The sequence below is a fragment of the Homalodisca vitripennis genome, chromosome X (assembly GCF_021130785.1).
Source record: "Homalodisca vitripennis isolate AUS2020 chromosome X, UT_GWSS_2.1, whole genome shotgun sequence".
Taxonomy (NCBI): Eukaryota; Metazoa; Arthropoda; class Insecta; order Hemiptera; family Cicadellidae; genus Homalodisca; species Homalodisca vitripennis.
The window spans coordinates 96,046,602-96,059,580 of NC_060215.1; the positions used below are offsets into that span (position 1 = coordinate 96,046,602).

A 12,979-nucleotide genomic window follows, 5' to 3' on the forward strand; every position below is an offset into this window, starting at 1 on the left:
TTATTTTATGTTTTACTTAATTTAAAAATTGCCATGTAGTAAATAAATATATTTGATGTGGTTCGATTTGGTTCTATTCAATTCTATTTGAAACCGATGTATTCATCTGTTGGTTAAAATAGTATTTTCTGTTTCATTTTCGTGATCTTTTCAGTAGCATAAAAAAAATAAAATAGCACTTTAGGAAATGTTTAGAAATGATCTAAAAATGCTCAGTTTTTGGCTTGCACTAATTTTTATTTTATAACCAGCGCATAAAGGTTCATTTAAACCTTATGCACCTTTTACAACAAAACTCTCTTTTAATTTTCAAAATTTGTTTTAGAGTAGTAAGTTTTAGTTTGTTTACTGTTGGACAAATAGGCAACATATAAAACTATATTCATCATTTCTTTAAAAAATACAATGGTGTTCATTAAACAAAACAAAAATTGTTTGTAACTTACTAACAGTTTAGAAAATGATTGAGTAGATAGGGACATGTCAGCCAATCATCTGCATCTTTTCAATTGATTTCTTCCCAGAATCTTCAATTTCCATGGCAATGAGTTGAGGATTTTATAGCCAATTTTGGAAGGTTTTAGCAGAGTTGTGTTGTGTGATGGGCAGTTAGAGGATAGTCTGTTGCTTCTTGAGAACCGAAGTATGTGAAATGAAAGGTTCTCTATACTTATCCAGTTAGATGTGGGATACCATGGCTTTGTATACATTTTTACAGAGTCATTACCAATTGACTTTATTCTTCTTTATGTAGTCAGTGAAAATAAGAGTTTTTGCTGGATTGTATGAGAGATCAATATCAATAGTTAAGCGATGTAATCTATAGCCCCTTCAACAGCATCGATGCCTCTCAATGGATTCTTTCCTGTTCTATACATTTATTTTTTATTTCATAACGTTCGACATGACATCTGCTAGTAATATGTTAGTTAGGTGTTCTATGTTTGATTCTTAAAATGCATCATTCCTAATTTTTTTAAATTTTTTTATCTCATTAAATCTTTTCTTTAAACTATTTGTAGTATTTACATTAATGAATTTCAATACCGTATTATATATATATATATATATATATGTATATAATTTCAATAAACATTGAATCACAAAAAGTACTTGCTCCGCCGGGAGTCGAACCCGGATCTCTCACTTGCCGGGTGAATGTGCTACCATTACACCACAGAGCGCTTACTTTTTCCGATTCAATTATTTTGTATTTGGCCGTATCTGTCACATATGCGTTTAAATAAGCAAACTAACATATGATCGGAAGACCAAACACCTGTCAAATGACTTTTATTTACGTTAAATTGTATAAATGGCAATAGCCTTATTTAATTTGACCCCAGATCCTATGCCTCTCATAAATCCCAGCGGCTCATCAGGAACTCATTGAGAGAGTAGAATGCTCTAGACTCCAATAGGCGTTTTATACGAGTTTTGAATTGGTTTTATTGTTGGAGTTCTTTATACTTTCTGGGAGCTTGTTGATCTTCTGACACCAACTTGTTGTGGCAGATGCTGCGTAAGCATCAGCCTGTGATGTTGGGCTCGATAGTTGTCCCTGCCTCTTGTCTCATATCGGTGAATATCCTCACCACGGAACAAAGTGCATTTTGATCTGCAATACATGATCACGTAGAATATGTAGAGGCAGGGCAATGTCAGATATTCAAGCTCCATAAAAGATTCCCTTCACGACTCTGTAATTTAACTTTCCAATTGTACTGACAGCCTTTTTTTGGAGTCTAAAGACTCGCTCAAATTTGTTTTTGGCACAACCTCCCCAAAATCTCACTCCATACGCAAAGTGTGGATGAATTAGGCCATAGTAGGCCATTTTTAGAACTTTAGGGGAACATAGCTTTGCTAGGTGGCGCAAGGCTATGCCTGCTGAAATTTTAAAATTCAAATTCAAATTTTTCTTTATTGCAGTAGACAATTTTTTACAATTGTATGCATGCGTCTAACTTATTCTAATACAATTTGAGTTTTAAAACATCAATTTTAACAATGTTACATTAATTAAACATTCTTTTACAATCGTCAGCACAAAAATGTTATTCATTTTGGCAACAGAGTTAACAAAGTAATTTTATCATTCTCAGCGATTTGTCATGAACTCATCAACGGAATAAAACGCATTCAACACTAAAAGATTTCGTAATCAAGCTTTGAAACTTTTCTTTGTTGCCAATTCTTTGATGCACTCCGGGAGTCTGTTGATCACTTTAACACCAACCTGCGATGGAAGTTGTTCATAAGCCATCGTTCTGTGAGACTGAACTCTCAGGTTGTCCCTTCCCCTCGTATTATATCCGTGGACGTCACTACCATGTATTAATTCGCATTTGTATCTACAATACAGGGCAACTTCCAGGATATAGAGGCAGGGCAAAGTCAGTAATCCCAAACTCCTGAAGTCATCTATACACGACTCTCTAAATTTTAAATTTTGTGATGATTCTAACTGCCTTCTTTTGTAGCCGAAAGGCTCTTTCAAATTTGTATTTTGCACAGCCACCCCACAATCTTATTCCATAAGAAAAGTGTGGGTATACTAGCTCATAATAGGCCATTTTTTTCAGAACAATATTTTCCTAAGTTCCGCAGAGCAAAGATACCATTGGCAACTTTGGAAGCCCCTGAACGTCACATTTCTCTAAACACAGTCAAATGCTTTGGATAGGTCAAGAAATATGTTAAGCACATGTTCTCGCTTCTCCAATACATCGTTCAAAAGGTTATTCACGGTACCGATTGTGGATCTGTTTTTTATCTGAATCCAAAATTCTCTTGATTCAGAACTAGCTTGTTTTCCAGAAAGTTTTCAAGTTTTTCATAGACAATCTTTTCAAAAACTTTCTGAACACGGGCAGAATTGAAGTAGAACGATAGTTGCTTGGAATACAAGGATCGTCTTTTTTGAAAATTGGAATGACTTTGGCTGTCTTCAGAAGCGATAGAAAAGTTTCAGATTCCAATGAAAAGTTTATCAATTTTGTGAGTGGTTCCAATATGTGCCTGAAGCAGCGTTTAAGTAACCACACTGACATCCCATTTCTGCCATGTGTTTTTTTCGAATTCAGTGCCTGTATGACGCGTGCTACCTCCCCCTCACACACAGGGGTCAGAGCCATGGATGCAACCGGCTCCAGAACATGCCCTTCACAAGATTGTGTTCCTGCAAATGACGAGTTCATTTAAGCCATAGAAGAAAAGTACTTATTGAATTCATTTGCCATTGTAATTGATCTTTAACAATTTTGTCTTCAACTTTGATTACAATTACCTTGGAACCTTTGTTTTTGTCTTTACTTATATCTCGAGAAGAACTATAAATAATTTTCCAGGCTGTCTTTAAAAAATGTTCACACTCACCCAAGGCTCTATTAATGTCATAGGCTTTAACCTTATGTAAGACTTTCTTATATATCCTCCGGTACGTTCTAAAGAAATTTTAGTCTTCATTTTCAGTTTGAATGAAAATTTTGTGAAAGAATTTCAGTTTCTCTCGAGAAATAAGAATTCCTATTGTAAGCCATGATAACTTTTGAGTTTTGTGACTGTTTTTTATATTTTTGAACGGACATGTAACATCCAAATAGTAATTAAAGCAATCACTAAACGCCCGATACATGTAATTGACACTGTCAAAGTTATTTAAAAAGTTCCAAGTCTCATTTTTCAGAAATTTATTTGGTTGGCAAATGTTTTAAAAATTAAAGGCTTGTGAAATTTGGAATTTTGAGATTCTAGTTTACACCCATGAACCACGACTTCCTGTTTAAAGTGATAAAAGATTACCGTATTCAAAACAGAGACTGTTGTGTCAGGAATGTCATGTTGTCAATGGCCGTTGCGGACACTCGTGTTGGTGATTTCACGGACCAATTTAAATCAAAAGAGCACATCGCGAAGCCGCTGGGTTGGAGGGTCCCATCAAAAATTTCCAGGGAAGCAACTTGAGCCTACGCACAGGCTTTCCTGCCTATGTAGACTCATTTCCTAGGCCACTTTAAGTTTATTTTTTCTAATATTTATATGTACACATTTAACTGACATAGTAATAAGATAATGAAAATTTAATAATAAATTAATGACCGATTAGTTACATAATTTAATTCCATCAAATGTATAGTAACGAAATTTATAATGACTTATTGTGGATTTGTTGCTATATTTTATTTACATTTTTCTCATGAAGTTTTAACTTACTTTAAATACTGCATGCATGTAAATATTTTGGAAATAAACTATTATTCAATTCAATTCAATATTTACCAGTTTTGTATTGAATATGCTACATATTTGTTTTCATCTTCTTATAAAATATGTGTATGTTTTTTACCTGGATTTATAACTATAAGGTTATTTGAAGTATTTTACCCATGGACAATCTTTAAAAAATGTCTAATTTTTGTCATTTTATTTTTAAATAACATTTCCTTTATCTTGAAAATAAATTTATTTAGTCTTTCCGATTTAAATGAATATTTACAGAGAAGAGCATCACTGTACTCTTTTCCAGAATCCATATGGTAATGTCCTGTAATAAAAATCAGTCTTAGCATCACCCTGAGCAATCAGAGCTTGGTGCCAAATTAACTACAAAGACCCTGATGCCCTTTCACTCTCCCACCTATAACTTTAATGCTTCCTGTAACCAACACAATATCAATAATGCCTCCTTTTCCTCCAAAATAACATGTAAATAGTTGGAATAACTACTAGAACAATGTTCTGTACAAATTTAATTGTTAAACGCTGCTCAGAGTATCTGGATGTACAAGGTGTTTGAAAAGTCTGGGTACGGCTTAATATTTTACAAACCATAGCAGATAATATCTATAAACTTTGCACAGCGTCATATGGCTATGTAAACTATTTTTTCTTGCTATGACCATGACATGCCAACCATGGGGGGACGGCCCACAGAGGAAAACATGGAAATCTTAAATTAAAGCATGGGTCGAGTGATACTTCATTTGAATTTGAAAGAGGTCACTTAGTAGAGTTGAATGCCGCAAATCGCATCTCAAAAGGTTTATCCAATCAGAAATGGCGGGTTGTTTTAGGTACACATTGTGAAGTACATTATGCGCTGCCATTTCTGACTGGATCGTCGTATTCTGATGCGGTAGGCAGCGTTCCACTCTACTAACCGATGTGTTTTCACTGACTTTTTTAATTAGCAAATTATGTCATAAATTTATAACACAATAAATAAAACTAAACGTTGTCTTTATGTTTATGAATTAACATAGTTACACACTAGCAATGCTATTTTATTCACTATGTGAAAATACAATCTTAAAACAAAGTACTTACTTATTAATAATTTGCAACTAACCTTTTATTTACAATAAATGTTCAAATTGTTCTCCCATTACAGTTTGACAGTGAGCTAGCCGGTTGAAGTAGCCATCCATAACACTGTGTTGTATTTCAGGAGATATTTCTGCCGCTTCATGTAATATTCTTTGTCTTAAGTCGTTTATGTCATAAGGCTTGGTTTGATAAACTTTATTTTTTAAATATCCCCAAAAGAAGTAATCTAAAGTGACAGGTCTGGTTATCTAGCAGGCCATTGTATTTTTCCTCTCCGACCTATCCACCGTTCTAGAAATGTTTGGTCCAAAAGATCACGTACGTTTACTGCATAATGAGGGGGCGCTCCACCTTGTTGGAACCAAACAGAATCAAAATTTAATCCCAAATTTCGGATAGCTGGAATAATTCTGTCAACCAACAAGTTGCGGTAATTATCCCCATTTAGATTTCCATTGATAATAAAAGGACCGATTACATTGGATCCTATGAGGCCTGACCAAACAATCACTTTTTGTGGATGTTGGGTGTGAGCTTCTCTCATCCAGTGAGGGTTTGTATCTGACCAGTACCGACAGTTATGTCGGTTGAGATTTCCATTTAACAAAAAACTTGCTTCGTCTGAAAAAACGATGTTGTTAACAAAATTCGGGTCTGTATCTAACTTTTGCATCATTGTATTGCAGAATTCGATACCTCTATCAAAATCATCCTCGGATAGTTCATGTACAAGATGTACCTTATAAGGGTGGTAATTGTTAGAATTTAAAATTTTCCATAGAGAATATGTACTAATGTTATACTCAGTAGCAAGATTCCTGGTAGTCGAATGTGGTTTTTCAATGACGGTTACAAGTACGTCGGTAGCCATGTCCTCATTAGTCGCTGTTTTAGGTCTGCCTCTGCAACGAAGATCTTTTACAGTTGCATTTTCTTCGAAACGGCGGACGGTGGTGACAACACCATTTTCTGAAATAGGTGGTCTGTTCGGAAATATTTCATGAAATAAATCTGCTACGGTTTGGTAAGAGCGCTTGAGATCACCATATCCTCTCATAATGAGTATATTAATTCTGTCAATGTCTGATAATTCCATTTCTCTTTCGGTACTAACTTGAAATTCAACAATTTTAAACTAGAAACAACTAACACTGTACGCGCACTCACAAAAAATCTAAAAGAACTGAGAACTGACAATGTGATTTCCCGTAACAGGAATTAATAGATGTAGGACTTTGTCTGTTGTTGATAACAACCTGAAATGATAAGGAGGGAAAACCCAGGTCATTTTGTCTAACATTAGAAAGTGACAGCATCCATGAATGGAAACTTTTACAATAGTAAACATCAAAGTTCCTCTTAAATAAATTAGTTTAAACATTTAAAAATGTTAAAGTGGATAATATCAATACTTAAGTTCTATCATTGTTCTTTGTTGGTGAAATAGTTAACTTGCCACTTAAATTTTGAATTAAATTTTTTTGTTATTTTTTATAAATACTAATCAGTGAAACCATTTTAGTACAGTGAAACGCCGCCTACTGCATCAGAATACGACGATCCAGTCAGAAATGGCAGCGCATAATGTACTTCACAATGTGTACCTAAAACAACCCGCCATTTCTGATTGGATAAACCTTTTGAGATGTGATTTGCGGCATTCAACTCTACTAAGTGAGCTCTTTCAAATTCAAATGAAGTATCATTCGACCCATGCTTTAATTTAAGATTTCCATGTTTTCCTCTGTGGGCCGTCCCCCCATGGTTGGCATGTCATGGTCATAGCAAGGAAAAATAGTTTACATAGCCATATGACACTGTGCAAAGTTTATAGATGTTATCTGCTATGGTTTGTAAAATATTAAGCCGTACCCAGACTTTTCAAACAACTTGTATACTGATACCATACAGTTGAGCAGTATTGATTTAAATTATGTTATTTAAAAACTTCCTTGATAGGTAAAGTACAGTATTTTATACCCAGAGAAATAATTTTGTCAAAAGTTACATATCTTGAACATAGAACTTATGTGGCAAATAATTTTCTTTCTTGCAAATATTTGACTAACACAAAATATATTTTTGAATAATGTTTTGTGTGTGTTGTTTGTAACTTTTGGTAAGCTTGCAGTCACTTGTTGTACCATGCATGTACCATACCCATATTCATCTCATGACAAAATGTAAGGCTAAAAATTCACAGCTTACAAATGGTGGAATATTAAACTTGTATTAGGTTTTCTTTAGCATGAGATAAAATAGAATAGAATATAATAGAAATACTTCTTTATTGAGGGGAATTTAGGACCGTATGGTCCTTTCTTACATTTAACATCTTAAACAAAAACTATCATAATAGTATAAAATAAGGCTTATTAACTAAAACTTACTAACACAATATTCCATTCACTCTTCCGATCACACAGACACGATTCAAAGAGTAGCCCCGCCGCCCGCCATGATCATCTGGTCCGGGTATCTTAGTCTCAGCTCCGCCACAAACTGTTCGCGGCTCTCAATTTGTTTCACAGAATCTGGTAAGGAGTTCCATAATCTACAGGCAGTGACGGTGAAGGATCGGTTATAGGTTGTGGTTCTGTGTATTGGAATTCTGAGAATTTTGAGTTGAGATTGTCACCAATATAATTACCATCAATAAAATAAAAAAAACAAATTGTTGAACAAAAAGTATATTTGTTGAAAAATCTTATAAAGTATATTTTTGTGTACACTTTGCATGATGCTTGATTTTTGAAGCTGTCTAGCTAGTTACCTAATAGTGTCTGAAGTAGAATCAGTGTTACATTTTTCATCATAAAATTCATTTTGTATTATAGGGTCAAAACAGGAAGACATTATTAAATATAATAAATGAATGTGGTTAGCAAATGTCACCGTAACCTATTGCCATGTTACTTTCTTTTTTAAAGTGTTATTTTTATGGTGTCACAAATATAAAATGGTTTTAAGACCAGCACCAGAGTAATATGGGACTAGAACTGGGATAAAAACTACCATTCTCTCTCTCTCTCAATTCCCTTTCAAGAGTAAACTACAGCGTCCCTATGTGACCTCACCTTTCGGTCTTATCTCAAAAAATTAATTATGAGAAAATGTAATTTCCTACTTAGAGTAAATTTAGTTGCAGAACGAAGACTATGTTAGCATGATTAAATTGAAAGCTGAATGTCAGTACATGGCTGTAATATTTAGGCACTGATTAGCAGCAAGTCATATTTACTCTTAGTGAATTAGCAAGAGTAGTTTTAATATTTACTAATTAAAAGACTACCATATATATATAGTCAAATAGTCTTTTTGATCAATCATACATAATGAAATAGGTTTTGTCCATAAATGTAAAAATTAAAATATATGAAATTATCTTAAAACTATAAGCCTAATTAAAATTAAAAGTAAAACTATATTAGCCTAATTAAAATCAACAGTAATTTCAAAGCCAAAGAATTCTTTTATAGAGTAAAATGCAGTTTTAAGCAATCAGCTGTACATTCTAATCCTAAACATACTTGTAGGCGCATTTCTAGCAGATAGTGGTAATTTATTGAAAAATTTTATACCATATGTTTGTATGATTTGGTAGTCTTTGTTCATCTATGCATTGGGATATCAATTTTGCTTTTTCCATATGTAGGCCTATTATGACATGTATATTTTTGCTGATGACAAATTCACCTAAGAAAATACAAGCTTTTTAAGTACATCAGTGTACTGAAAATATATAAGTTCACCACAATTAACATTTTAAGTTTAATAAACAAGGGGCGACAATGCTCCGCAGGGCTAGCCCAACACATTGTGTGAATTACTTTATTTTTAACCAATAAAATAAATGAAATTTCTATTATTGAAACAATATATTAATAATACAAGTTAATACATTAATAATGAAGTATATTTATTAAAGCTGACTCAGTTTTAAAAGTACAATCAACTACAGTACTCACTGATTGTGGAAAATTTTTTCATGAATGAATTGGGTTTGTATGTCAAAAAAGTCTGACAGAATGATATATCCCAGAATCTTATGATAAAAACTGAACTCATTTCATTGTACGTCGAATTATATGTTTACTTAAAACTCAAAGCCTTATAGGTATTATACTGACAGGAGGTTTTATACTGACACATATTTGCCATGCTTAGAAGTATTTGTCAACATTATACTTTATCACTTATTTTATGTTAAATGTTTGAATAAAAATGAAATAAATGCTATATAAAATGTTGGCAAAATAGTACATAATTTTTGTTCAGAAATAACGGACTAAAAGTGAACTTTTCTCATTAAATTGATTAACATGAAAGTAGCTATTTCCAATTAGTAGATATTATTGTAGTAAGGCAGCAGTAATAAGAGCCTGCTGTACTGGTAGCCATACTGATCTCAGCACAAAGAATGTTAAACATCAAACACTTTCATTTCCTTATTTGTGGTCATAGAGTTATTGGAAATGACTCGTTTCAAATATATCATTAATATACATCCAAATGTGTTATTTTTTTTTTGTTAATCAGAAAAGTTTTAAACTTTTTATTACTTTTTGATTAAATTCTAAAAGTATACACTTTAAAGAAAAACTAAAAGATAGTTTGGATGTGTAATATTCATATCTTTGAAATGAGACATCTCCCATGTATCTAAATCCTAAAATAAGGGCTGAAAAGTGTTTGAGGTTTTTCATTGTATATTGGAGTAAAGGTAAAGGACATTGCTTTTACTACAGCCGGTTATTAAAGTAATAGTCTGTAAGTATAGAACTTTACAGTTTTGAGGGATTATATTCCTGCTTTGATTTTTTTATTGTTGCAATACTGTCTCTGGATTGTTTCCTTATATCATGTAACAAACAAAATCAGTCTTAAATACTGTTACAGGTGATCACAGTAAGAATCCTTGATGAAGCTGTCCAGATCACGCAAGATGTGGCTGGTGATGGTAATCTGTGCTGGTCTGGTAGTCGCCCAGTACCAGCTAGCCAGCTCCTGGCTGATAACTACACAGCAACCTCAGCCTCTGTCTGAGACTATGCAAACAGCCATCGATCAACTACAGATAGACGACAGTGTCATGGCTGCTGTTGGTGAAAGAGTTATTCGTGATATTGCTCTTCAGGTAAGCTTTTCATCTAATATATACTCGACTCTAAGGTCAGAGTGAAAATTCCTGAACACTTGAGATAGTTGTGGTCAGCTTAGCAGCAGATTGGTCTGTATGTTGAAGTTTTGTGCAGTTATAATTAATTCTCCATGTGAAGGCAAAAATACTCTCTTATGGACTTGGCAACAGTGTAATCAAATGGGTGAAATGATATCTGGAAGATACATGCCAGGTGACAAGATTGGGAATGGGGACATCTGTTGCTTTCTTTAAACAGAGATGAGTGCCTCAGGGAAGTTGTCTCGGACCTTTGCTCTACAACCTATACACTGCTGATTTTCATAATTGTATGCAGAGTTATGGAGTATATTTGTATGTAGATGACCAGCTGCACTTGTCTTATGACCCTGGCAATATTGATGTAGTATAAACTCTGATCTTGAGAGTATCTGCCAGTGGTCTGATGACAATGGTTTCAAACTCAATTTGGGCAAACACACTGTACTTCATCTTGTTCCTAAAACTTGGTGGAGCCCCTTAGTGGCATAGGTGTGAGAGATACTCTTGGTGAGGAATGTTTGACTGTGTATGGCAGAGGGAAGACTGTTACTGTCGTGCTGGACAAACACCTCATTTCTCTGATCATGTCATATACACTATTCAGAGTGCCATTGGTAAACTAAGGAGCCTCCACAGGTTTAGAGATCTGCTGTCTGAATCCATAAAGTTGCAGGTAATGCAGGCTTTCATATTTTCTGTATTTTATTATTTTTTATCCTACCTACGGTAATAACATCTCAAAGGTTCTATCGTATGGGGAGTCACAGTATCTGAACGGGAGACTCTCATACCAGAGGAAGGTTTCTCAATATGAGACGTGCCATGTCGCACACTCGCTCCACTTTTTAAAAGTTGAGTTAGAGTTGGGGAGGAGGAGATTCTTTTACTTCAGTCTTAAATTGTTTAACAAACTACCCAGATCACCTTAAATAACTTCATCACAAATGTTTAAAAATTAAAATCAAGCAAATATAATTAGATTATGCATAATTAGATTTTAGTTAGTACTAAATTAAATTCATGATGACAAGATTAGTTGGACGAATTGTTGATTTACTTTGTTGTAATTTTTCTGTTTATTTTTATGTAGTTTTAAGTCTTATTTTACATTTTATTTATTTGTATTTATTCTGCAAATAATTTTGTAAACTGAGAAACACTTGGAAATAAAATGCATTTTACAAGTTTATTTATTTAAGCAATCTCAGAGTAGTTGTAATATTTAGAATCACATTTGACTTATTTGGTCAGAACCTTCTTACTCATGTTAATACCAATACCATATAAATCTGGTGCTAAATAATTCTAAATAGGTAATCTTGCAGGTTTTTGTGTTTCACTGATTTTATTACTGCTATAACTGTTTTTATTATTTAGAGTAATAGTTAGATATTCCCAGAGAGTATCATGGTTTGTGCAAGATTTGGGAAAGTAAATAAATATGATATATATTTTGTGTTATTCATCACAACACAGTAGATAGCCACACATCTTCATGCTTGTCGCAAAATAAATAATGGGAACAACATTTCATCAAAAAAATTGCTAGTTATAAAATAATTAAGTTTTTTTTTATTGTTGATTTATCATTATCTCCCATCTAATAAGTACAGGAGAAAGAGTGACAAAATTCAAAATACTGTCTAAAAGCAACTGTTTTTTCTTCATGGACAGGACATCTATAGCGGGTATCATGGATAAGTATCTACATTTTCTTCTTGTTTTTGTCCATCCGTAATTGTTAGAAGCAAAATCTGATATGAAAAATGTCTGTACCTTACAAACATGGCTGTAAATGTGTCTTACAAATATGTTACACTTTTATACTTTACACACAAACATGCATACTATTATTTTATATGTTTTGAATTGAGTATTTTTTTAAAATTTAGCTATAATAATTTTCACAAGCTGCGTATCCCACACAAATTACAAAACACATGCAGAAATGTGGCTATCGCAACTAAGTTTATAACTTTAAATACAATTATCTTTATTGTATATTCAAATATATATTTCTACAATCTGTAAAAATCTATAAAATTGTTATGTATACAGAAGTTAATCATAATTTAGAACTTTATATATTAAATGGAGTTTACTGCTTATCAATTTAAACTGATATAAAGCTTGCTAGCAGAACAGCAACTTCAAAGCTTCTGTATGGTTGTGTCCATGAATGGCTTCATGTTATCTGTAGAAAGTTGAATAGCCATGCAATAGCATTTCACTAACGTTTATTAACTTCGACTCTGACACACTTTAATCATCTTTTGTTTGAACCACATATTGGTTTTTCCAGTAAAAACATTTCAATGCAGTATACATTTGAGGGTAAAATAATTACTTGGAACAACAATTTTCCGAGATATCTATGAATTGCTCCTCATAATCCCCCTCATTATATGCCACTCATTATATGCCACTCATTTAATTCCTACTTGATGTATATTTTTGGAAATAATAATC

The 12,979-nt window shown here is 33.2% G+C and overlaps 1 protein-coding gene across 2 annotated transcripts in view; it reads left to right on the forward strand.

Moving 5' to 3' along the window:
* Positions 1–12,979, forward strand: part of LOC124369720 (galactosylgalactosylxylosylprotein 3-beta-glucuronosyltransferase P-like) — a 209,576-nt gene that overhangs the window by 175,351 nt on the left and 21,246 nt on the right. For both annotated transcript variants that reach the window (XM_046827777.1, XM_046827778.1), the window contains one exon: positions 10,228–10,465. In XM_046827777.1, the coding sequence (XP_046683733.1) occupies positions 10,250–10,465 (216 nt within the window). In that variant the 5' untranslated portion in view covers positions 10,228–10,249. The remainder of the gene's footprint in view (positions 1–10,227; positions 10,466–12,979) is intronic.